The sequence below is a fragment of the Zeus faber genome, assembly GCF_960531495.2.
Source record: "Zeus faber genome assembly, chromosome: 6".
Classification (NCBI taxonomy): domain Eukaryota; kingdom Metazoa; phylum Chordata; class Actinopteri; order Zeiformes; family Zeidae; genus Zeus; species Zeus faber.
The window spans coordinates 19087762-19115361 of record NC_137201.1 but is presented as its reverse complement, the minus strand read 5'-3'; the positions used below and the strand labels follow the sequence as shown (position 1 = coordinate 19115361).

General features: G+C 47.3%; 1 protein-coding gene across 1 annotated transcript; it reads left to right on the top strand.

Annotated features, from left to right (window-relative positions):
- The first annotated feature begins 188 nt into the window (after positions 1 to 188).
- sema3ab (sema domain, immunoglobulin domain (Ig), short basic domain, secreted, (semaphorin) 3Ab) lies at positions 189 to 26166 on the top strand. Its single transcript, XM_080002697.1, has 17 exons — positions 189 to 996; positions 9039 to 9199; positions 9827 to 9889; positions 12517 to 12636; positions 13426 to 13516; positions 14344 to 14463; positions 14657 to 14799; positions 15812 to 15926; positions 16045 to 16114; positions 16593 to 16737; positions 18239 to 18458; positions 18554 to 18645; positions 18736 to 18777; positions 19358 to 19515; positions 21264 to 21331; positions 22636 to 22781; positions 23290 to 26166. Exons 1-17 carry the CDS (start codon positions 873 to 875, stop codon positions 23884 to 23886), a joined length of 2475 nt encoding a protein of 824 aa, XP_079858823.1. The 5' UTR covers positions 189 to 872; the 3' UTR covers positions 23887 to 26166.
- The last annotated feature ends 1434 nt before the right edge of the window (positions 26167 to 27600 follow it).

Genomic DNA, 27600 nt, shown 5'->3' with positions numbered 1-27600 from the left:
CCTCCTACACTCACTCACTCTCTCTCCTCTGTCCGTCTCTCCCTCCCTCCCTCTCTCTCCCTCTCCCTCTCTCCCTCTCTCTCTCTCTCTCCCCCTGACTACGTTGTCTGCCTCAGCTGTTCTCAGTTGCACTGTGTGTCTTGTGCTGTGTGAACGGGGGCAGAGCTGCGCTGACAAGGGGGAGCGACTCGTCCAAAGCGGTGGTAACTGGTGAGAGAGGGACTGAACTAGAGAGAGAGAGAGAGAGAGGGAGGGAGGGAAAGAGAGAGACGGTCGAGAAATGAACAGAGAGAGAGCGAGAGGGAGACTCAGCACAGATTGTGCTTACTAAGCAGACTGGATTAACAGCTGAAACACACTGGACCTCTTTTGCGTCCCCCCCCCCCCACAACTAAAGACAGAGAGAGACTGAGAGAAAGCGTAAAAAAGGGCTGCATGGAGCGAGAGCCGCTAGCCGGATAGGTGGATAGGGGGTTGAGGGACAGACCGATATGGTTTCATCTTCTCACTCTTTCTAAGACTCAGTATGGTGGAGACTCCGCTGTTTGTGTTCGATTCCGTCCGTGGGATTGACTGCACAGGTGCTCGACACTGACCCATATCCTCCACGCCGCCTGCAGGTCTCCCACGGTGCCGGACTATAACCTTGGCTTTTCGACCCCCGGCAGTGCAAAGGTTCTGATTTAGGCCGGGCACCGAAACCCACTAGGAACCGGGTCTGCGGCGAAGAGAAGAAGACCATATCACCGTTTGCCACTGGAATATATCAGGGCTTTTTTCTCCACCGCCCTGAGTTGAGACTGATTGAGAGCAGGATCACGCTGGAGGATTGTATCTAAGGGACCTTTCTGGCCTCTCCTTGCCCCAGGACCATGGGCTGTGTCCGGGGCGGCGTGGTGCTGTGGCTGTGGTGCGGGCTGGTTCTGCTCCGGGCAGGGTGGAGCGTAGCCCAGCAGAACAAGAACAACATCCCCCGTTTGAAGCTCTCCTACAAGGGTGAGTTCCTCGCACCTCCGCACGGGGCACTGACCTCCGGCCGCTTCAGATAAAACGATGCATCCTTCGGTGAGTCCGAGACTCACCTAGCCGAGGTGGATAGAGAAGAGCTGCCCTTCCTGAGGGGTATTCTGCTGTAATGAATAGATGTTAACCCTCCCACTTGCTTTAAAAGCTGAAACTTGTCTTTCCCTGTAAATGTTCAAAGGCATAATTCTCCCCTTGAAGGAGGGTGGGAACACGATGCTCATTCTGTCCAGCCACTTCAATTCTTTATTTCCTGAAAAGGCTTTTTTAAACAGTATTCCAGCATATAATGTAAAGGGGATGGTGGCTCACAAAATTGGATGTTTAGATCTGGTTTTATGGGCAGACAGAAGTCAATGCTTGTTTCACAGCATATGTATTCAATATTGTATTACTATTATTAATACTATTTAATCTTCCTTCATTAATGCAGAAGTCTCTAAGTTATAGATTGGTAATAATCGATTCCATCGCCTGGTTAAATGTAGTTAGATTTAATATGTTTTTTTATTTATCTATCTATCCATCTGTCTCTCTATCTATCTGTCTGTCTGTCTGTCTGTCTGTCTGTCTGTCTGTCTGTTTGTCTGTCTGTCTATCTATCTATCTATCTATCTATCTATCTATCTATCTATCTATCTATCTATCTATCTATCTATCTATCTATCTCTCTGTCTGTCTGTCTGTCTGTCTGTCTGTCTGTCTGTCTATCTGTATATTGACTGGAATATAAAGATGTTTACATTGAGTAAAAACTGTGAAAGAAAAGAGAACCTCCCTTTCCAAATGAACTTTCCAACACTTTCGTCTCTCGCCCTCCCCCTCCCTCTCTCTCTTTCTCTCGATCTACCTCCGTTGTCAGTTTTGAAATTAAACCTGGTGCCAGACCTGGACTTGCTGGCAGTTTGGCGTCGTTCACCCCACCCCTCTCTCTCTCTCTCTCTCTCTCTCCCACTTCTTTATTTTCCTGGATGTCATTTTTCCGCTCTGTCCTTTCCTGCACGGTAATTACGCTGAGGATGAATGGTGCAGGTCTGTTTCAGCAGATGGCTTTCCCAAAGAGAGACGTTCCTCTCTCAGCACTGGGAGATCCATAATTACACACGCACGCACGCACGCACGCACACACGCACACACGCACACACGCACACACACACAGACACACACACACACACACACACACACACACACACACACACACACACACACACACACACACACACACACACACCCTCGAACTTGACAGCAGTCACTAATTTAGATGTATACATCATTGATGCATACACACTTGTGAGTTGGCACACACGCACACACACACACACACACACACACACACACACACACACACACACACACACACATACACACACACACACACACACACACACACACACACACACACACACACACACACACACACACACACAAATATGAGCCCATCTGTAGATAGCTAATGATACCTTTCGTCCTGTATACACAACATGCTTTGAGATGAGCCTCATTACTGTACACACTAATACAGGGATTAAACTTTTAGTTTTTGGTGCAACCCTCATATTTCCGCCAACTTCATCCGCAGCATTATTTTGGATGAGCTTCCATCGATAGGTTGTGCAATGATACTTGGCAGTAGGCGGGGATGAAATGGTTTTGCTATCAACTTTTCAAGAAAAAGCATTCGAGCGCAGGGATAATATCACAAATATTTCAGCGTTGACCTGGCGCAGACAGTATTCAGGCCACAGCCTGAAGTGGGACGGGGCTGTTCCAGGGGGCTGAGCATTTTTTTTTTCTTTGAAATCATTACATTGTGAATTTTAATTGCTGCCTGCGGTGAGAGAAAGGGAAATCAGATCTACTGCACCTGCAGATCTGATACCCGCTCGTACGGCGACGCGTCTCAGGGTTCTCTCTCTCTCCATTACGTCGACAGCTCTGGTCTGTGGTACGAGGCCGGTGCTGGTTGACGACGCCCTGACCACTACAGGTGACTGGGGGGAACCGCACACACCAGCAGACTCGATGAAAGTGTGTACGTATGTGTGTCTAACTATGGATCAGACAGCCTTGCTGTCTTCTGGACACGTGTGTGTGTCTGGTTTGGCCTGAGCTGCAGACTGTATTTGTATCGACGCAGCGGGGAAAGTACTTAGTTCCAAAGTGTGAAACTTAAAAGCAGCGCCCCCCCTGACTGCCGAGCCCCTTGATCCCTGACACAGACATACTAAGTACTCACTCCCCCCCCGCAAAAAAAAACCCTGGGGGGGACCCAACTGATGTTGAGATGGCGGGGGGTTAGGATAAAGGTAGAAAAGGGCAGTGGAGAGAGGGGGGGGGAAAGATAACAATGGCACCCCACGGCTCCCAAAACAAAAGCCAAGTGCCAACTGTATCAACAACCATGTGAACCAGCGCTGACGGTGTCGCTTCACGTTTACTTTTTCATGGATTTTCAGTAAAAAAAAAAAAAAAAAACGCTCTCCGGATGTCCTTAAATGGATGTCCCTTTAACGCGGATGGTGAACCAGTTGGATTCGAACCTCCTCGGGGGGGCGTGTGTGAGCGAATTTTTGCCGGCATACACGTGTGTCACATGTGTTGCGGCCGAAAAGAGCGAAGCATGTGTTGTTTACTGGCCAGGGAGAAGAAGGTGCTTCGCTTTTATAGGCTGCGGGTGTACTGCCAAGAGTACTCCTTCTTCCCGACCTGTCCACCCCTTTGATAGACGCAGCCAAGGACATATATGTACCGAAAAACACACGTGCGCACACACACACACACATGCGCACACACACACACACACACACACACATGCACACATGCGCACGCACACACACACACACACACACACACACACACACACACACACACACACATACTCACACACACTTAAAACCACTCCCACCAGCTAGATTTCAGCTCTTGAAATCAAAACAGTAGAAAACCACCTGTCTCAGGTGTCATCGCATTCCTTTAGTCACCGCGAAGACATGCAGCCTGGTGCGTTCTGTGCATGAAGTGATTTTTAATAAAAACTTGGGAATGAGGAAGTTATGCGAAAGACCTTTCGTCTGAAAGCAATGTCAAGAATCTCTCGAGCGAGAGTTGGGTTTCTGGTGCTGTGGAAAGGCTCCAAATGGCGATGGAAGCCGAAGCACAGTCTCTCAACCACTGTGGATGGTTAGATGTTTTCAGGCTGTTCCAGGTCAACAAAACATTATTTTATTCATTACTTTATATATTATTTATTTATTTCCGCTTTTAAAGCCATTTCGGCTTCAACTGGAAATATGCCGACATCTTGATTTACCGCGTGTTTCTTCCATCTGGTAAGGTTAACTCCGGCAAACCATTTACAGTTTACCGTGTGTGACAGAAGTCACCCTGAATCCTAAAGGATATTCCGCTCATTCACCATTTTCTCAGGAATACTTGCATTTACCTGCCCCCCGGGGGAGGATTCAGCGCCGTGGTTTCAAACCTCCGACCCATTTGGTCGACGAGGTGCGATGGGTCGTGTTCCTCTCACGCAAAGCAGAGGTGTTCTGACGCAGTTCTCAATGGCGCAGAACTAAATTGCCTCACTGATAAAAACGTCCCCTGGCTCTTCCTCCTGGCGTAGATAAATGACTCAGTGTATTTATATATATATATATATATATATTGTTTATATAATCATGCGGTGCGTTATGTCTCCTCATTGAGCATCTGCGCGGCAAGCCATGCGGAGGGTGAACGTCGGTTAAGCTGACACTGAATTAAGGCCACAGTGCTGTACAATGCTGTCAGAGCACACATGGGTTATTGTTTTCCCGTTTATTCCTGCTTTTCTATGGCAGAACTTAAATAACACTCCCTTTACCCTGCAGCCCAGAGAGAGAGAGAGAGAGTGAGATAGAGAGAGAGAGAGAGAGAGAGAGAGAGAGAGAGAGGGAGAGAGAGAGAGAGAGAGAGAGAGAGAGAGAGAGAGAGAGGGAGAGAGAGGGAGAATGTAGGCTAAAAGAGTTTATTTTTATCAGTCTCACATGGGACTGTTGATTCTTTTTATCCATTCCATCTGCCTCCTTCCTTCCCTCTCCCTTTCTCTCCCTCTTTCTCCCTCTCTCTCTCTCTCTTTCTCTCTCCCTCTCCATTTCTCCCTGGTTCTCCTTTTTTTCCGCGGGTTCCTCAAACTGTAACTGAATGTGGCAGCCTCCTGCGGATGGATGGGCGCCGTTCACAAAAGACGCAGGAAATCGAGCGACGCGGAATAGTGAAGAGAGGGCGAGCGAGAGAGAGAGAGAGAGAGAGAGAGAGAGAGAGAGAGATAGCTGGGGGGAAAGGATTCTGAGTGGAGGAGCACAACAGGAGACGAAAGAGAAAAGATGTAAAGAAAGAAAGAAAGAAATAAAGAAAGAAAGAAAGAAAGAAAGAAAGAGAAAGCCGACGATAGCAATCAGCGGCAGTTAAAGTAAACAGTGAGACAGGTGGCGCTCCAAAACGGTGGGAAACTGGAGGCAGGCAGAGGGCGGTGACACCTGGTGCGGCCCGCAAACTTCCCTCTCCACCTGTCTGCGTTTCCATGGTGAGGTAAAAACATAATTGCACCATCTACTTTTTATACCTGGCCTTTTGAGTCTTTTGTGCTTATGGTCATAATGAAGCCAATACCCCGACAAATGTCTGGCTGGTGATGTATTCTGTGTGTGGGATTGCATGCTCCATAACTCCCCGAAATAGTCGACCAGAGGGGAGACCCGTTCTGACACGTTAGGATGCTGTCACCAGGGCGGCGCGGAAACATCCCGCTGGGTTCTATTTCCAACAACACGCACTGGGTATCTCCACGGACTGTTTTGCACACAAACGCGCGCGCACGCACGCACAATCGCACACACACACACACACACACACACACACACACACACACACACGGACACAAGCACACACACACGGACACAAGCACACACACACACACACACACACACACACCCACACACACACACACACACACACACACACACACACTACACACGAGTGTGTCAATCCCTAAAAATGTCTTGTTTATACAACAGGCTTACTGTTTCCATTAATCATTTCCTTTACAGTGGCAGATTACATCTTGATATGCTGTCTTTGTATATGTGTGTGTGTGTGTGTGTGTGTGTGTGTGTGTGAGGGGGGGGGCTTGTTGCCATCTCAGGTTGATTGTTAAAATAATAAATGTTATGTGTCATTGTGCATTTATGGAACCCTCTCAAATATATGTGAAACATTGAAAGTCAACTCCAGCGCACACTCCACACATGCACACACACACACACACACACACACACACACACACACACACACACACACACACACACACACACACTCACGCACGCACACATGCACGAACGCACGCACAAACGCACGCACGAACGCACGCACACACACCCTCTGGTGCAGGTGAAAGGGGTCGGAGGTGACGGGTGTTATTGTGCTGTCAGCAGAGGGCTTACAGTAGTTCCATTGCTGATGGATCACCATGGCGACAGGGAAACATAAATCTGGGACACTGAGTTTTGGGACTGGGCTGCAGCGTACTTCATCTGCAGCCTTTTTATGACCTTGGTTTCTGTTCCTCCCTGAGATACGAACGTTACATTCTCCCTGATTTGTTTAACGATGCTGTTAATTCCATAAGCACCTATTACGTTTCTGTCCCACAAACTTCTCAATTTGTCTCGAAACTTTTGCTCCACAACCTTCTTCTTCCGCCGTCAGTGTTTGTTACAGGTGGTGTCACTGGAAGAAGACATTGGTATGTGGTGCCAATTCATACAAACCCTTAATCAGACAGAGTCAACAGTCCACGCCCTTTCAGTTTAACAGGTAGCAGAAAGATGTTTGTGATCTTTGGGCAGGCTCCAAAATATCTCCCAGCGTGGTTTGATCCCTTCACGATTCCTAATTCAAATTTGGCGTTATTCACGGACGACTTACCTTCAGCTCCCTTGTGCTAGCTGCGTCTGAAACACTTATTTTAGTTTTGACATTTAGTCCCTAGGAGGAACTAGTCACTTTTTAAAAGTTGCCGGTACTTATATTTTAGTTTCTAGTTGCTATTCCAACAGTTACGAGTAACAATTTCAGTTGTACTACTCAAAATGTATTAGGAAATAGTACTTTTTAATTAGATACTAGTAACTATTACAATTGTTACTCGTAACTATCGCAATGTTACTAGTAACAATTGGGACAATTTTGTCATTTAATCCACTCCGCTATAGGAGCCCTATATATCCACAGATATCAAATATTTGCCTCCGACTAGTATCCATTGTTACTAGTGTCTATTTAAATTTTACCTGTCACTATTAATTGAGTACTAGTACTTTTTCATTAGTGACTAGTGCCTTTTCTTGCTGTTACTTCGAACATTTCTTGTTTTACCAGTCACAATGTATTTTCCACCCATCGTGAGAAATGACGTGACAAAACAGCTTGATGATCGTTTCATTTCAAATGATAGATAGGGACATTCTCGCCACTGAAACATTAATGGGCATTTTTGTTATTTACTCCCTGAGAGAAAGAAACACAGTGTGCGAGAGAGAGAGAGAAGGAGAGTGAGCGGGAGAGGGTGAGGGAGAGAGAGAAAGGGATCGAGAAAGGGGAAGAGGAACAAAACACCCATTTTCTCTTACTCTTTTCACTTATATCCTCTCCACCCTTTTGTGTGGGCGGCCAAGTGCACGGGTCGCCATGTGGATAGACATCCAGGGTGAGAACATAGGCGAGGGTAGCTGAGCATGAATGTGTGAGTGTGTGTGTGTGTGTGTGTGTGTGTGTGTGTGTGTGTGTGTGTGTGTGTGTGTGTGTGTGTGTGTGTGTGTGTGTGTGGGTGTGTATATGAGTTGCCACTTCTGTTTAATTGTGTGTGTGTTCGTGCGTGCGTGCGTGCGTGTGTGTGTGCGCGTGTATGTGTGTGTGTGTTATAAATGTGAGAATAACACTAAATAAAATGGCATTATTCCCAGTTTTTTTGTTTTTTTTAAATGTGTGTCATTTGGTTTCCATTGTGAGCGCACATCTTACTACTCGGCCAGACTTGGCGCACCAGCGGATTACCCCGCAAAACGTGAGCTGGCTCTTTCCGAAAACATCCCCTGTTATAGCGTCCTAATGGTTGTTGTGGCACAGAGTAATCCTCCGGTCTCAGCTGTGGAATATTACCGGGCGATCATGACGGCATTATGTATTCCATCCCAGTTTTCCACGCCGAGCCTACCAAGTTCTGCTTGGCTGCTCCAGCAAAGGTCAGATCGTCCCAACCAGCCCGTTTTGTCATTGGCTCCCAGTGCTCCCATTACCTGCCCGGTCCAAGATGGCTTGGCGTTCACACTCTGTTGGCCTCTGTGAATGGCCCCTCTTGGCCGAGAATTTTAGCTTCTTGTCCTGGAGGGAGTTTATGTGTAGAAATAAGGAAGATTAATTGGTTAAGAGGACATTAATAACTGGCTTATTGTCTCAAGGAGGGCAAATAACGGCGGTTGTGTGGTCCGCCAGTACGTAGGCTTAAGTCGTTTTAAACAAGAGGGGTTTTGGCTATACTGTATGTACTTTAACCTTCTTTTGGGCTTTCCCACGAAAACTTGAAATGTTGTGTAGCGATCAGTACAGTGTCAGTGAATACCACCGAGCAGCAAGAAACTTGAACGAAGCGGTGAATCTGTGATTATTTCCATGACTTCAATATATGAATAGTTGTGTTGAATCAATAAATAATACTTTGTTTATAAGGATCTTAAAATCTCAAGATAATAGTGGAAGAGGGCCGGATCATGTTGCTGTATGCCAACCGTGACTTCACTAATGACGACGGTGATGAAATGCACACGCATTTCATCGCCTCTGACATAACTGTACACTCCTTTTCCCTTTTTCTCCATCCCACTCTTTCACAAGACTGAAAACAGACACTTTAATTAGTTCACGTGTTTGGTTGTCGTGCGTTTCGCTGACGGCCGCCCTCCCCTGCACTTCCTCTCCAGAGATGCTGGAGTCAAACAACCTGGTGACGTTCGAGGGCTTGGCCAACAGCTCGGCTTACCACACATTTCTGTTGGACGAGGAGAAAGGCCGCCTGGTGGTGGGAGCCAAGGACCACATCTTCTCCTTCAACCTCCTCAACATCAGCAAAGACTACGCACAGGTAACCCACGATTCGCCACGGCTGCAGTTTTCAGCCACCCTCCAATGTGCATCCATTTAACAGCAACCTAACCTTGCATCCGTCCGTCCAACCATCCATACATCCATCGATAGGTTATTGGGGCAACCAGGCAGCCATCCACCTAGCTAGCCGGCTACCCACCCAGGCAACCATCTATTCGGCGAGTCAGGCAGCAAGAGGAGCCATTACTTCCACGTCTGTGTTTCTGGCCGTCTTAATACCTGCCCTGATTGTGTGCCTCTCCACCCAGAGTGCCAGTCAAAGGTCTCGGTATCCGGGGACTTAATTTCTTACAGAAAAGTGCCTCATGCATATTTGAGACCGGAGCTGTCGTACAGGATCATACGCTGTGCCGGGCACGCGAGCTGCTCCCTACACCTGGATGAATAATTAAGTAAACGGAAACAAAATGGAGAACAAATTGTATTGTGACCCCCTCAACTCTGATACGTACGTGTAAACCGTGCGCCTTTTCTCCAAACAGGCCTACGCACTTGCATTCACCCCAAAACATTTGTCCTCCGCCGATTGATTATGATTCTTTCATACGATGACTGGTTCAGGCTGTTTTCCCCTGTTTTTGATCCGTTTGCGTGTGCTTTGCAGATCGTTTGGCCGGCCTCCTCCTCCAGAAGAGATGAATGCAAGTGGGCGGGGAAGGATCTGTCGGTAAGAGCCCCGGTGGAACGACCTCGCACGGAGATGTCGGCGTCTTGCTTCGTTCGAGATTCTTCGCGCAAATTGAATCCGTCGCATGGGACAAAAGCGCTCCGTCCCCGAGCACAAATCTGATTGTAATCCCTCAGCCTCAGCCGACATAAAGGTCATCGCTGGCCCTGGATCGGTTATCCGCGGAACTCTGGAAAATCCTCCTAATGGGATAACCTGTTGGAAATCACTAGACGGCACTGCACACACCGGCGGTTGTTGTGGAGCGGGGCCATCTTCTTGAACACCAACACCATGTTGTCGTAGAGCGCAGAGTGTTTGGTTAAACCGCATGATAGCTGTTTTAATGGGTGATACATATTTCTACAAACATCTGCGAGGGGTAATGAAGCCTCGACAGCTGCGAGAGGTATTTATTTTCAGAGGATGGGAATACTTAAGTTCATTTGAGGAGATGAAGCCGTCGCTTGCCCTTTCCCTCTTTTATTGCCGAGGCATTAAGAGCCGCAGATCGGGGGGATGCCTCCGCTTGATTTCATTATCCCGAAATGGCTTGGTCACGCCTTGCACGGCCGGCAAGGCGCTGCCTGTCCTGACGTCTCACCGCAGCAGGGGGGCTGTCCTGCGGTGCGATGCGTGCAGTGGGAACACGCTCCCGAGCAGGTTTTCAGCTCCCCCTCAAAGCCGCCGAGTGATTTCCATCTTCAACGGGGCCCCCGAGGCAAATGGTCTGGAATACAAAATCATGGCAACACTTCTTTTCTGCCTCAGCTCACAACCTGCACTGTGGCCTTTGGCTGGATTCCACCGCTATATGTATACGTATAGGAGCGATTGGAAGGGCCATGAGGTCTTTTGTTTGTGTGTGTTTTCTGTAAACATTCTGGCATGGGTGAATGGGGAGCCCTGAAGGGTGGTCTTTGTGTGGCGGAGTCGGTGTAGAGCGAGAGTCAGACAGAGATGGATCAAGGGATCGCGGGGGTAACAAGACAAAAAAACAACCAACCCCCCCCCCCCCCCCCCCCCCCAGAGAAATAGAAGGAGCCAGAGTTTTAATACTGAGCCAGAATCAAAGTGTACGAGACATATCATGTCATGAAAAGGATGATTCCGTCGCTCCGACAGGGAATAACTCTGTAGATGCTCACTCAGTACCTCCCATCATCCATTCATTTTTACACAACTTACCAATCAAAAACGAAGGATCGCATACTATTATCTAGGATCAGATACAATGACAACACTTAAACACTAACACTAAAAATGACTCATTATCTAGCGATTGGTACCGTTAAATATGGGCTCTCAATTTATTTCGAAAAAAAACTTCATTTGAAGCTGATCAAACAGGAGACATTTTCACAAGCCACGGGAAAACAAACGGTATTTTTTATAAGAAAAATTATCTTTTATAAGATTATATTTTATTACTTTAATAAGACCTAAGAATTCAAATATGACTTTGCATTCTTCAGGGGCAGAGCATCACAAAACAAACCTGGGATTCACACAAATTCATAACCCAGGCCAGAGCGGTTTGCAGGTACGCGTCGTCTTCATGGTGGATCCTCGAAGGTTGACCCAGTCCAGATTTCTCCCTCTTCGCGGGGAAGGCACGGCCCTTAACGGCTCCGCACATAAACATCACAGTTCATCGGTCGATCAAAGCGGCCGGCGAAGGTTTTGAATCCGTAGGAAGACGTCCGCCCGTGGAGATTCGAAAACAAGGACGACGCAACGGAGCCCGCTTTCCGCCTCAAAAAAGCATAGATGAGCTCAGTCATGCATAATTTGTGGATCATATTTTCTATTTCTTCTTCTTTTTTTTTTTTTTTTTTGATATGTGATGACATGTTTGTTTTCATTTGAGGTCGCGTCTCAGGCGCGTGCTGACAGAGCATGAGGAAAGTGGCCACATGGCAGCGGAGCCATACATCTACCGCAAACCAAGCAATACTGACACAGAGACACACAAACATGGGTGCACACACGAACACACACACACACACACACACACACACACACAGTCACATGCACACACATACGCATATAAACAAATAATGCATATGTTTTAAAAAAGCACTTTTTAAGAGTAACTCAATTCAATTCAGTATTTCAGGAATTCAGCATGAATCATCAGATCAGATCAGATCACAATCGTCAGATAAATCATCAGTATTGATCCTCCGTGTGCTGGATGATATTGTGAGTCTTTTCAGACTGGGGTCGACTACATTCCTGGGCTCCCTTCATCTGTGAGGAAAGTGGGCTTGTGAGTTGAGTCAAAAATAAAAGAGAACGCGGTGAAGAGAGAGCGAGGGGGGAGGAAAGTCGTCAGATTATTCAAATCGGGTCAAAGAGGTTTATTTGTGGAATTATTAGTCAGCACAATCCTGCATTTACATCTCGGCGTCCAGGCTATTTTGTGGTGGATTGCAGCGGATTAAAGTCGGTTGAGCTCTACGTTACCGTGGCATATTTGTTTCCTTTGTCCCTGTCTCTGAACTGTGTCCATCTGTCTGTCTGTCTGTCTGTCTATCTATCTATCTGTCTATCTATCTATCTATCTATCTATCTATCTATCTATCTATCTATCTATCTATCTATCTATCTTTCTCTCTCTCCAGAGGGAGTGCTCTAATTTCGTCAAGGTGCTGCAGCCGCTCAACCAGACCCACATGTATGTGTGTGGGACTGGAGCCTTTCACCCGGTGTGCTCCTACCTGGAGGTGGGCAAGAGAGCAGAGGTAAAAAGACGTGGAAGCGCTTTCACAAACGGCGCTTCTTTTTTTCGTCCCGAAAATTCAATGTTTGTCTCGGCTCCCGAGAGTTAGATGATGCAAAGTTTGATGTTGCAGTGAACTTTCACCACTGATTCATGGCTGAAGCGGCGCTCCAGGCGAGTGGGGGAGCAACTATTGGCTAAGTGCATACAAATGATTTCCGACCCGAAGGCAAAATGAGGTGGAAAATTAAACACATGGTTTCATAGTCCAGAAGATTCATCACTTTAACATGGATCTGCTTTGTGTGTGTGTGCGTATGTGTGATTGTGTGTGTGTGTGTGTGTGTGTGTGTGCGTGTGTGGGCGCGCGTGTGTGCGTGTGTGTGTGTGTGTGTGTGTTGGGAGTATGGGAACAGGAAATTGCTCTCCTCTCCTCCAAATGTCACTGAGTCAGACTTATAAATGTGCGTTTCCCATTCATTAGACACTCATTTTCAGACAATTATCTCTGAGAATAGCTTATGGAAGTAGGCTGTAACGCGGTGCCATAATGTATCCGCCTGGAATCAGTGACATTGAAGTTCCCAAGCCATGAAGGGTGAGGAAATTCACCATCGTCGGGCTCTGCACACGAGACAAGACATGGCCGTGTAGAACAATTTCAGACAGAACATTTTATTACATCATGCATTTACAGTCCCTTGCATTTTCCAGCGACTTTAAAGTGGTAATCCGCAAGATCATTTTATAAAAATGTATTTCATAAATTAAATTTGCTGGCGATTGAGTCTCTATTTCTGTGTGCATCCAGGACAGCACGTTCCGACTGGAGTCCCACGTAGAGAACGGCCGGGGAAAGAGCCCCTACGACCCCAAGCTGCTCACTGCGTCCATGCTGATCGGTGAGACTCGGGCCGGTCTGGACGGTGGTGGGACACACTGCGACAGGCCGCGGCAACAGTATTTAAGTGCGCTCTTATATAAAAGAACAACTCGGGAGTGGCTTTTAAGGCCTCCAGCCAGGCTCATTCATTTCAGCAGACGCATCGGGTGTAAAGTACGTGGGAATGATAGGATCCGCTATCCCTGTTTCTCATAAGGACCTGATCTCACTCTGTACTTTGCATTTAACGCAAAAGCAAACCCCTCATTGGCAGCGCCATAAACGCTATTTCAATCCGGAAATGCCTTCTCAAAGGGCAAGTGTGTGGATGGCGACGATGGGAATTTTCTTCAAAGTGGATTCCCTTTTTTCGGCGCCCGCCATGGGGGACCGGGCTGTTTAACCGTGTGTTCCCACATTTTGGCGGGTAGCATTGTGTGTTACATCAAAATGTTTAACCCAGCAGATGGCCATTTTCCAGCTTGTCACTCCTCATCACCCCCTCCTTTACTCTATTCTCTCTTTTTTGTGTCACTCACATTATGCACTCCCCTCTGTCTCACACCTCAAACCCAGTCCCTCCTCATCTCCTCCCCTCTGTCCCATCATCCCCCTCATCCCCCCTTTCCCCTTTGTCTTTTCCGTCGAGTCCATTTTACCGCGTTAATATTAATTTCGCACTCCTTATGTCCGCTAAGTCGAGGGTTTGTCCTGCCGCAGCTGGCGCTCCGCCGGGGCCGTAGCCAGATCGGGAACAGCTAAGCCCCCCGAATAAAACCTTTCCACTTCACACCTGCATCACTGGAGCGCCTTCGCCTCACATTGTTCCTCGTGTCATCGGCGCAGATGGCGAGCTGTACTCCGGGACGTCGGCCGACTTCATGGGCCGGGACTTCGCCATCTTTCGTACCCTGGGCAAGCATCACCCTATCAGGACGGAGCAGCACGACTCCCGCTGGCTCAACGGTAACGGCGGGGACCTCAAACCTAAAAATGAAAGGTCTTGGCTCTATTCATAGTGATTTTATTTAATCCCAAATTTCTGTGCGTGCGCGCGCGCATGTGTGTGTGTGTGTGTGTGTGTGTGTGTGTGTGTGTGTGTGTGTGTGTGGGTGTGGGTGTGTGTCTGTGTGTGTGTGTGTGTTTATACACGTCGCAGATCCAAGATTTGTGAGCGTGCATCTGATTCCCGAAAGCGACAACCCGGAGGACGACAAGGTCTACCTGTTCTTCAGGGAGAGCGCTATGGACGGAGAGCATGCCGGGAGGGCGACTCACGCCCGTATCGGACAGCTCTGCAAAGTACGCATGCATACATGTACATGTAGACCGCCCCCGTCATTCGATTAGTATCTGGAAAAAAAACAACACTCGGTTGTCAGGTCTGAGTGTCACCGGTAACGGCCGCTCTCAGAAGCTGTTATCTCGGATCTATTTTTAGCCGGCGCTGAGTGGGCTTTGTTGTGTTTGGCGCAGTCGTCCCCGCAGACAGACACCCGAGAGCGACGTTTTGAATGTCACCAGAGCACGAGAGGCAGGAGGAATGTCAGCGGCGGCGCTGTTATCCTAATACCGAGGCTTTGGCAAATGATTGCTGTCCGTCACTTCAACCTGTTTGCTCCAAAAAAACAACAAAAAAAACAAAAAACAAGCTGGTTCTGTATCAGGTGCCAATTTACAAATGATACCCTCGTTAAATAATAAGCTGAGGTGCAGATCAGCAAATGGGAGACCTGTCTCGACACCTTCCATTGACTTGTTTTCTATCACAACCCGATTCTCAGCAACGTCAGGAATTCGCTCTGCTCACCGCGAAACAATCCATCCATTGTGCAGGGTGACGTATTAATTGACGACTTTGTATATTTGGGGCGCATCCTTATAAGCTGCCATAAATAAAAAAACTGTTGATTATGGTATGTCAGCCTGCATTCTTTGACTCTGTCTCTATGGATGTGTTTGCATGTGCACACAAAAAAAAATAAAAAATAAAAAAAATACAAACTGCAGGTTACTGTATGTATATAAAGGGTGTGTGCTGGAACACATTGCTCAAGACAGACGCTTCTGCCTTCACTCAGTGTGATGTGTTTATTATAGTATCGTTCATTATATGTTAGAATGTGGCCAAGGTGAGATCTGAATGATTGAGTTGTTTATTTGTGTGGCAACAATAAGGGGAAAAATCCCTCCCTGCATTCCTTTCCTACCACAGCGTATAATTAATATCATCTTTTTATTACAGATGGATTGGCTGTTTTTTTTTTCTGTTCATAGCCTGCATTGGATATTGAACTTGTGATCTTCTCATCAGAATGACCTGGGGGGCCACAGGAGTCTGGTGAACAAGTGGACCACCTTCCTCAAGGCTCGGCTCGTCTGCTCGGTGCCCGGACTCAACGGCATCGACACGCACTTCGATGAGCTGCGTGAGTCACCCAAGCTAGTTCGCATGTTATTGCATAGAAATAACTCGATTTTTCAATACAGACGGTACTTACGCCATATGCATTATTTAGTATAATGATGCACATTATTGTCTCACAGAGGACGTCTTTCTAATGAGCACCAAGGATCCCAAGAACCCCATCATCTATGCAGTGTTCACCACTTCTAGGTATGGGGGAAACAATTGTATAGGTTGTAACAATATTACAACATTGTTATAAAACACATTTTAACGCTGTTAATTTGTTGTTATAAACTTGTTGTTAATAGTAAAAATTATTGCAAGTGTTATGTCTAGGGATGCACAAGTTCAGTATACATACTGTAGGTATTTTCCAATTCAGAATACCGATACAAAAGCTGAAAATGTCAGTCATAATAATAGTCGAATCCATGATGTACAAAACGGTAATGAGTTTAAATACTACCTTTCAAAAGTTAAATCTGATAAATCATTAAAAAGGAACTCAATGCCATTGCATCACCCCTTGATTTATATTGGAGGCATTTTTCCAAGTATCATGTATCTGTTCAAACCCTAGAATGTCTAGTTATTACAATGTAATTGCCTTCGTCTTTGACCAAAACCATAGACTGCATCACTTACACCATCCACATCCCTTTTCTTTACCCTCTTTTCCCCTCAGTAACATCTTCAAGGGGTCAGCGGTGTGTCTGTACAGCATGGTGGACATCAGGAGGGTCTTCCTGGGCCCCTACGCCCACAGGGACGGGCCCAACTACCAGTGGGTTCCTTTCCAGGGTCGCGTTCCCTACCCTCGACCCGGCACGGTGAGTAATGTGTGAGAGGCCATTCCATTTATTAATTATTTTAACCTATATTTTAACCAAAGAGTATTTGTATGCCATTGCATTTAATCATCAAGAACCGCTGCAACAACTCTGTCCTGTGGACGACCTGAAGGGTGACAAGAACACAGCTTTTTGTTATACAGAACCACCACCAATCCCCCTCTCTGGAGAACAATCTTACCATGTTTTGGTATTTAAACAACAAATCACTACTCCAAGAGGGGGAGAAACACCACGGGTGAGACAAATAAACATAGAACTAAACAACATGTCCATGGAAAAACATAAATATAAAAACAACAGATGACAACATCTATCAACCAAACAGAGTTAATTAAGTCCAGAAATACTGGAACAGCAATTGGGCACGTTGCCTCTTCTTGTCATAGTTATGGCAGTAAATGAGGGAGAAAAGGAGAGGGAGGTATTCAGGAGGGTGTTGGGGGTTTGTGATGAGTCCGCCTGTATGTACTGTACTGTATATGTTTCTGTGTGTGTGTGTGTGTGTGTGTGTGTGTGTGTGTGTGTGTGTGTGTGTGTGTGTGTGTGTGTGTGTGTGTGTGTGTGTGTGTGTGTGTATGCATTCATGAAGTATATGTCTAAATTTGTGACTTCTGTCATGTTTGAGGGTGTGTGTGCATGTGATGTGTCCACCGGTGAGTGTACAGGACTTGTCCCAATTGGTTCTGGTGTATGAGGTCGGTATTATATCATGGCACCTCCAAGCAGTGAAAAAGGCCCCTGAGTCCCGTGACTACGACCCTTCATGACTGCAGGAAGGGCCCAAGCACCCTGCTCTGCAGCCACAGAAGACCCCCCCGGATCCCAGAGAAGCCGGAAGCCTGTGGAGCAACACCCAAGCCCGGCCCCGAGGAGCATAAACCAGTCCTAGAGAGCGTGGGGAGACCCTGCACGGGGCCTGGTCCCAAACCAACAGACCAACAACACGCCCCAACCGCAAGCTGGTAGGGCCCCGATGCCCCTCAACGGCCCGCGCAAGGGCGAGGCCAGCCTCACCACAACCATCCAGCCAGATCAGGACACCTGGGAGCCCACAGCCCGGTCCCCCAGCGACAAGTGCCCTGTCCATCGAGAGCGCCAGAGAACAGGTACCCGAACAGCCAGGTGCAACGACAAGAGTCAGCCCCCCACCAAAGGAGACCACATAGGGAGCCTGCACCGAGCACACCAGGCCAGGCTCTGGTCCCCACCTGGATCACAGGACCAGATGGAATGTCTAACTAGCCCCAGCACGAAAGGCCACCCCACCCCCCCACGGGAAGCAGAAGGATACTCAAGCTGGCCCTCGCCGACCAGGGGGCCAAGACCTAAACCCGCAATCAACAACCCAAATTCGCAACCACGCCTCAAACACATGGACGCCAGCCTCAGTCACCGCCCTCACCCCTGAAAGGTCATTCTAGATACTTAGTTCTCCTATTGTATCTGAAGCTCTGACCAAGAATCCCTTTCTCCGCAGTGTCCCAGCAAGACGTTTGGAGGCTTTGACACGACCAAGGAGCTTCCCGATGAGGTCATAACCTTCGCCAGGAGTCACCCCGCCATGTTCAACCCCGTCTACCCCATCAACAACAGGCCGATCATAGTAAAGACGGAGGTGGACTACCAGTTCACACAAATAGTGGTGGACAAAGTGGAAGCGGAGGACGGCCAGTACGACGTTATGTTTATAGGCACAGGTATGCAATTACACGAATGATGGGAGAGGTATGTTTGAGTGAGTATACAGGGGATGATGTTGATAAAAGATGCATGTTCTGTCACTGTGCAATAGATATTGGGACCGTGCTCAAGATGGTGTCCATCCCCCGAGGGTCCTGGCATGACCTGGAGGAAGTCCTTCTGGAGGAGATGACCGTCTTCAGGGTAGGGTGGCTTGCAACGTGCTGAATCTACCTTGGTGCAGATAAATGAGGTTTCATCGGTTTGATTTACTCCAGTGCAATGTCATTGCAGGAACCCACTGCCATTACAGCGATGGAGCTTTCTACCAAGCAGGTGATGGAGAAACCTTTCACTATAGATGTAGCACAGAAAGAAAAATGAGGGAAATCTTGATTTGAAATAACTCTGCTTGTTCCGTAAGTGACTCAGTGAGCACAAGTTGAAAGAAACCTGCAGATGTCAATGAGTTGTAGTGGGGAGGGGACTGTTAAAAATGAAGAGGCTCCACTGTTGCCACACCTGTATGTCTTTTATGGAAGTGACAGCAGCGACTCTTGTCCAGGTGTGGCACAACTGTTGCCGCGGGGCTGGATCACAGAACAAAGGCACATTTGTCAGCGCGCAGACTTTACAAAGCTTCCGATTAACCCGTCTGGCGTTGCGTAACATCTCAATTGTGACCGTCAGCCAAACAGTTAGTCTGTCAACATGAGGAGGGAGAGGAAGGGTGAGATCATACTGATCGTGGAACCGCGCGAGGGCGATAATGTCTAATGAAGTTGCTTCGCATTCCTGAGTTGTGTCAGCTTGTGTCTCCATGATATTCTCTGTCAGTCAAGATACACATCTGAAATATGTATTAGATCCGTCTTGATGTTAATGTTTTTTTGTTAACTTCCTCTGCGTCTCGCAGCAACAACTGTACCTGGGATCAGCGATCGGCGTGTCCCAGATGCCGCTGCATCGCTGTGAGGTTTACGGAAAGGCCTGCGCTGAGTGCTGCTTGGCCCGGGACCCGTACTGCGCCTGGGACGGCACTGAGTGCTCCCGCTACTTCCCCATGGCCAAGAGGTGAGTAACGCGGCCAAATCATGTCTCACAGTGCACTGTAGCGTAGAAATAAGCAGTCCCTCCAGATTTTTGTTTTCATGATTGTTGAGACCCTACATGCTTGACTTTGCGGCAGCTTTTCTCCAAATCTAAGAGGCAAATTGCAGGGGTTTTTCCATGGAATTGGCAAAAATTGAAAGTTAAAGATTTTTTATTTTTTTTTAACTGCTAGAAATGAAAAGTCATGTCGTCACTTTCTGTCATAATTAACATTCTGACATCACAGAAACCACTGTAAATGTTTGAGTTTTCTTTTTTCTTTTAACAATCTAAAGAACCATGCACTCAAAGTCAAAATAAATAAATAAATAAATGCTGTGCTTTTGCTCATTGGTTCCGGTAATAAGTCCCTTACATAAACTTAAAATTCAACATTACCACCAAATAAAATCAGTTCTGTATGTATGTATATATTGTATACATTTTTCAGATTTGGACATACATGTATAATGCAAAAAAGAAATCCCTGGAAGCTCTGGAAGGAAATTGGAATCTCTCACAGATATTGCGGGGATCAGATGAATTTGCATCAAGTATTGCAATCTCAAAAACGGGATTTCCCGTCGGGACTGAGAAAGGACATTCTGCGCGCACTCCACTGTGTCAGATGTGCAGCACATGCTTGGGCTTTGCTTTTTCATTAGAGTTTCTTACGCGGTGACTACATTATTTCGAGAAAATCAGATCATACGTAGGAAGGGCCTTACACGCACAGATTAAAGACATGTGCAGTCTGTTGGCGTTTGGTACAAGCCAGGAATAGAGTGGCCTTTGTGCGCGCCTCGCCAGAACCCCCTAAAGGTAGCGAGAGTCGTATTTCTAGCAGAAAGCTGGAAATCGAACCTGCCGCGTATGTTTACTGTAAATGAGAGCCCGTGTCGGCTATGTCTGGAGGCTGGGCACCGTCTGGGTGAGCCCGGGGTGAAGTAGGCGCTCCGGGTTCAGGTGAAGGTAGTAGTCGTAGCGGGGTCCTCAGTTACTCCGTGCGTAGGTGTGTGTGTGTGTGTGTGTGTGGGCGGGCGTGCACATGCCTCCCCACGCCCGCAGAGCTCCGCAGAGCTCCGCGGGACTTATTGATTTTAGCCCGAGCTCTGAAGTATCCTGTTTCCCTCTTTGCTGCAGTAGTCGTACTCCCGGGTCCCGCGGTTCCGACTCGCGAGCGCGGGCGGCCGCGGCGGCCTCGTACCTCTAATTACCCCTCGACCCCAAAGCGGGGTCAGAGAGACGAGAGACGCCGAGGGAGGGGAGCGGTTACCCCTCCGCCTCTCTCACTGTAAATAAATCTGTCTCCATTCCGTTGGCGTCTCCATTGTTTCCCCTCAAAACATCTGCATTATCTCTGTGATTGTTTTTTATATATTTTTTTCCTTATGTCCATATCCCGGAAAAAAAAAAAGAAAAAGAAAAAAAAAAACTGAGCCGGAGTGATTGATTACCGTAGCAATGAAGGTTTTATGGTGCTCTGGCTCTGGGGTTGTTGAATTTATCAGTTTGGCTGTTTGGCACGCACCGTCGCTGTGCATCCGGGAACCACAATCGCTCACACACACACACACACACACACACACACACACACACACACACACACACACACACACACACACACACACACACACACACACACACACACACGCGCGCGCGCACACATTCCGCCAACAAATCTCGGGACAACGGCGACTTCTGAAGGTGTTTGTTTTGTGTCTCGGCAGGCGAACCAGGAGGCAGGACATCAGGAACGGAGACCCGCTCACACAGTGCTCAGATCTTCAGCAGCATGGTACGAAACGTGGGGGGAAACACAAATGCCAAGTGTCATTGCTGCAAGCTTGAACAATAAGGAAGGTGTCTATTTCCTGGACTTGTTTAATGTAAGCATAGAATATCAGCACCACAAACATTCCCAAATGAAATACTCTACATTGGTAACATTCAGAGACGGTCCCAACGACACCGAACCCCAAGCACTGGCCCTCAAAAGGGGATCAAAAGGGACAAAAAAAACACTTTGACGATGTGTGTGCGGTATTGTGTGTGTCTGTGTGTGTGTTTTATGTGTTTTCTGGTGGTGTGAAGATCAGAGTCGGTCTGTGTGAGGCTTGTAATTAGCGCGGTCCGGATTCCTTGAAGCCTCCTCCGTGTAGCCGGGCTCTCCGGCCGACTCTGGGGAAACCAGGGCTCGGCCTGCGACCAAACACACACTCTTCCCCTCTCTCGATTACATATTTATCTCATTTAAAACGAGGGAAATGGAACTTTCTCTGCACTGTAAATCATTGCATGTCAAGAAGGACACGCAACACACACATATACGCATACACTTTTTTATTTATTTTATTTTTTTTTCACACACTGGCAAACAGTGTGTGTTGGCGCTCCGCAGCCGCCCACACAGTGATTTCTCGTTTTACAGACTGGTCGGGGCGGGATCGTCTCGGATGCCTGGTTTCCTTTTCACAGCCAAAACCCACAGCGGCACCAGACCCTCTATCCTCAGTCTGTCATCTATAAAGCCGGAAAAGAAAAAAAAAATAATGAAATGAAGCGGTTGAAGACGATTTAGAGAAATGCAGTTTTTTTTAATTTTTTTTTTAAGAAAGGCACGCTGAGTTGTCGTAAAACCGTGCTTGGGAGGTCAGGCGGAAAACAACTTTGACCCAAAGTGTGCAGCCAAAATGGCAGAACGAGCGCAACTCCCACTTCCTTATGAAATACAGGTTTCAATTACAGCCCAATTTCCTCTGGTTTTTCGGACTGGCGGGCTGCGTGCTCTGGCCATGATTGAGTGTGATAAGAAGAGAGACAGACGATTTAATGTTAAACGCAGGCACCGCGGAGAGAAACAAAAAAGGGGAAAATAAACTACGGGGCACTGAACACAAGCAACAATGGGGGGAAAAGGAAACTCAAACTCAAACAGACTTCCCTTAATGTCGGTCTTTAAAAACCAATAAAACAACGTTCTTGCTGAATGTTATTTTTCACTCTCAATTACCCCCACAACCAAAGTAATGTACGACCGTAACCGTGCGTCCAACGCTGTTTTTAAGTTGTGGTTGATGTGTCCGTGTGTCCCCGGTCTAGACGACGCGAATGGACAGACGGCGGCGCTGGGTAAGACGGTGTACGGGGTGGAGAACAGCAGCACGTTTCTGGAGTGCAGCCCCAAGTCGCAGAGGGCTTTGACCTACTGGCAGTACCAGCGCTCCAACGACGACCACAAGCAAGAGGTTCCCATTACCTCACATACAGCGTTTACAGAATTTATTACAGCAGAAAATCTGCCCCGATGTGATTTTACCATTTACATTGTATGTGAATTAATTGTACGTAACCCAATTAATTGTATTATCAGCTACATAAATGTCATATACCCTATATCATATGTATCATATATAAACTATACATAGGTAAATATATATATATATCTTTTTTCTATCTATATCTATATCTATATATCTATATTTTTTGCATTTCATAAAACATAAAACATTTTAATTTAATAAAAAATATATATATATATTATATATTAATAATAATATTATTAATGTATAATATATATATTTTTTTTAAATAAAATGTTAAACACAATTTTTAACACAATTTGCATAAAAAAAACCCTTTTTTTTTATAAATTATGTGATCAATCATGTCATATGTATACTGTATATGTAAACACATAATCCCTAGATTTTATTAATTTAGTATATCTTGAACCGTACTGTTTTTTTGCTCTAGATCAAGTCGGAGGAGCGTTTCATCCGCACCGACCAGGGCTTGCTGATCCGCACCCTGAGCAAGAAGGATTCTGGGATGTATCTGTGTCATGCAGTGGAGCACGGCTTCATGCAGACGCTTCTCAAGGTCATCCTGGAGGTCATCGACACCGAGCGCCTGGAGGATCTGTTACACCGGAACGAGGAGGCGGCCCCCGCCCCCGCCCCGCCGGCCCCCGGCTCCGCCCCCGCCCCCACGGCGCTGGACCTCTCCTCGTCCCGGGAGTCGCCCAATCAGAGGCTGTGGTACAGGGACTTCTTGTCCCTGGTCAACCACCCCACGCTGAACAGCGTGGACGAGTTCTGCGAACAGGTCTGGAAGAGGGAGCGCAAGCACAAGAGGCAGAAAGCTCACCTGGTGCAGCAGGTCCAGCTCCATCAGCAGCAGCAGCAGCAGCAGCAGCAGCAGCAGCAGCAGCCGAAGGCCTTCGGGCACCCGCACAGCCACGTGCACACGCACGGGCTGGCGGCCGCCAAGTGGAAACACCTGCAGGACGCCAGGCAGAAGGGCCGCAACCGCAGGACCCACGAACTGGAGAGGGCCCCTCGCAGCGTCTGATCTGTGAACCTTGACCTCTGACCGCTGATCCCCGACCCCGACCCCCCCCCCCGAACTCGATGCTCCTCCTTATCACGCCTCCTCCTCTTTCATCCCGTACCGGGAAACAGACTTCTCCCACAAAGACTTTCCCCCCGGCGAGACATTAAAAACAACAAAACAAAACAAAAAAAAAAGGCAATACTTCCCTGTCTCTCTCAGCCGGTGTGCTGTGGCGGCGTGTGTGTGTGTGTGTGTGTGCGTGGGCGGCCATGTTTACAGAAAGCCAGCGCCGCGGTCCGCGGGAGGCCGGATGCCACATCCCACTCCAACCATCACGGCGTATTATCTTAGCTGCGGAGGGACTGGACATCCCATCCGCCCCACACACGTGACCGTCGCCATGGCGACGCCGCTGCGTCGACGGCATGCTTGTGTCTTTACCGTTGTACAAACTAGATAGACTAGGTACTAAACTCGCAAAGCTCTATACTAGAACACTGACGGAGGGAAACGCCATTGTATTAAAAGAATAGTTAGGGTAGAAATATGCCTGGCAGGAAAAGTACAAGCACAAAATAAATGATTGTGTCGGATCGAAGCACAAGAGCGAGATTCTCCCGGCGGATTTGTCGGCGTTTACGTTCAGCGCGAAAGAGGGATTCGCCCACGCACTGCAAGAAACTCCGTTATGATAAACGTGTATCCATCCATATATTTCTCTATAAATATAGAGGAATTGACATGAGGCTATCACACCTCCTCATACTAAGATCAAGACTTTTTTTTTTTTTTTTTTTTTTTTTGGGCGAAAGATGGAGGTTTTCAGAGTGGCTGCGTCGTCGCCCCCAGATAAGCTCACACCGAGGTTTTTAATATTCTATTTTCTTTATCTTTTCACGTCATCGGTTCCCCCCTCGAGGGAGCTCGTCCGCGTCTCCGCGCCGAACTCTTGATTTGATTATGCAATCCATACCCGATTCTGTTTCCACTGAGCGCATATTTATTGATATACAGCGATGTACATTGTGAACATATTATTTGATAATGCAGTTTATTTTTTCAGAATGAAACTATACTTAATATTTTTCACCATTTGATTCGTTTGATTTATAGGACCAATCTTTGAAAGCGATACACTCACAAATAGGAGACGACGGCACTCAGCTGGTCCGTGCTTCGACACTTTCACACGCACGCACACAAGCACGCCCACATGCACACACACACACACACACACACACACACACACACACACACACACACACACACACACACACACACACACACACACACACACACATTGACCAGACAGCGATGCTGAAATCTGTGTCTTTTATTTCCTCACCTCTTGTCGCCATATTTCATACTTTCCACAGACAGGACATTATTATTTCACGGCATGCAGTATATCCAAGCCCAGTTTTGAAACGTGGGAAAGAAAAAAATGATGTATGTAATTGAGGCACAGAAAATACAACCGAAAATACATATTTCTATCCATATTGTTCTCTCTATCACTCTAACACACACAGACGCACACATATGCACGCACGCACACACGCGCGCGCGCACACACTCACACGTGCGCACGCAGGCGCACACACGCACGTGTGTGCACACACACACACGCACGCACACACACACACACACACACACACACACACACGCAGACTAAACCTGGAATGTAGCTGTGAACATTGTGTAAATAGAATAACTATGGTCTAAAAGTATGACACTGTGTAGTAGTGCATGTGAATAGTATTGTAGTGTACCTATCTCACTATAGCAGTGATATACTTTGTCGAATATTGTCACAGTTATTCCGTTGTAAGCTTAATGCAGCAAACAATATTACACACCTGAGATGTAAATACTACTTCCGGAAGGACCCGCAACAACGACAGCGACGACAAAACAAACGAAACAAACTTAGATACTGGGGTCTTCTGAAAAGGAAGAGGAATCTCACTCGACAGTCACCGACAACCATAGTAGAAAAAATAATTCCTTTAACTAATCTACCGGGACAACGCAACACGTCAGTATCCTATGAAATGGTGTTTTTGTTTTCTTCAATGTTGCAAATGGAGGGAGACAAGACAACCGCGAGGAAATGAATTTAAGGAAAACTAGACGGTGGAAGACGTCCGTCTGTCCGCCCGCTCCACATCGATGAGGGACTTAAGTGCTGCTGCTGCTATTGTACAAAATAAAGACTTTTGGCATGATGATGACGATGATGATGATGATGATGATGATGATGATGATGATGATGATGATGGTGGTGATGTATTTTACCTGTCTAATAAATTGTTCTTCTTAAAAACCTTCGGCTTCGGGGGATCCTTTATTCGAGCGAGGCGTGCCGTTATTGTCAAACAATGCACTTTGTGGAGTAGAACGTGTTTCCAGACTTGTATGACTAATTATGCACAATGGAAACTTTATTTTATGCTCCAGCAAAAAGGAGCAATCTTAGTAATGACACTGCCAAGGCAGAGTCCTCTATAGTTCTACACTTTCATCTGATACAGCCACTAATTCCATACAGTTTACAACAGTATCACCATTAACATGATCATGACCCTGTTACGATAATGTTTAGCTTATACAATTAAAAAAGAGAGGTATGTTTCTGGTTTTCTACACGTCTTGATAAAAAAAATAAAATAAAGGTGCCCAAAATGCCTGAGGACTGCAGGACTTCAGTATTTTTCTGAATTGACGTAATCCCAGAATATAAATAAAAATTGGGCCAAGACGTCACTCAGTCCAATATTGTGGCACAAGGTTATACTGGTTATACTGTAAATAAAAAAGGTGCCAAAAGTTGTCTTAGAAGTAGAAATCATTCTTATGTTGACTCCATGCCGGTGTCACACTTTTACAATATTCAATTGTGTTACAATTTCTAATTTAACACAAATACATAAAAAGCATGTCACTACTGCCCCCTGGTGGTGCAAATGAGGAGCTGCAGGAGAGTGATCTCCACGGCTTCATTCTGAGGAAGGCCAAGCTCCGTGGGTCGCTGTGTGGGTGGCTGTGTGGGTCGTTGTGTGGGTCGTTGTGTGGGTCGTTGTGTGGGTTGCTGTGTGGGGTGTTGTGTGGGTGGCTGTGTGGGCCGTTCTGTGGGTTGTTCTGTGGGTCGTTGTGTGGGGCACTGTGTGGGCCGTTGTGTGGGTCGCTGTGTGGGGCGTTGTGTGGGTCGTTGTGGGGGTCGTTGTGTGGGTCGCAGTGTGGGTCGTTGTGTGGGTCGCAGTGTGGCTCGTTGTGTGGGTTGTTGTGTGGGTTGTTGTGTGGGTCGTTGTGTGGGGCGTTGTGTGGGTAGCTGTGTAGGTCGTTGTGTGGGTCGCAGTGTGGGTCGCAGTGTGGGTCGTTGTGTGGGGCACTGTGTGGGCTGTTGTGTGGGTCGCTGTGTGGGGCGTTGTGTGGGTCGTTGTGGGGGTCGTTGTGTGGGTCGCAGTGTGGGTCGTTGTGTGGGTCGCAGTGTGGCTTGTTGTGTGGCTTGTTATGTGGGTTGTTGTGTGGGTCGTTGTGTGGGGCGTTGTGTGGGTAGCTGTGTAGGTCGTTGTGTGGGTCGCAGTGTGGGTCGTTGTGTGGGGCGGTGTGTGGGTAGCTGTGTAGGTCGTTGTGTGGGTCGCAGTGTGGGTCGCTGTGTGGGTCGTTGTGTGGGTCGTTGTGTGGGTGGCTGTATGGGTCGTTGTGTGGGTCGTTGTGTGGGGCGTTGTG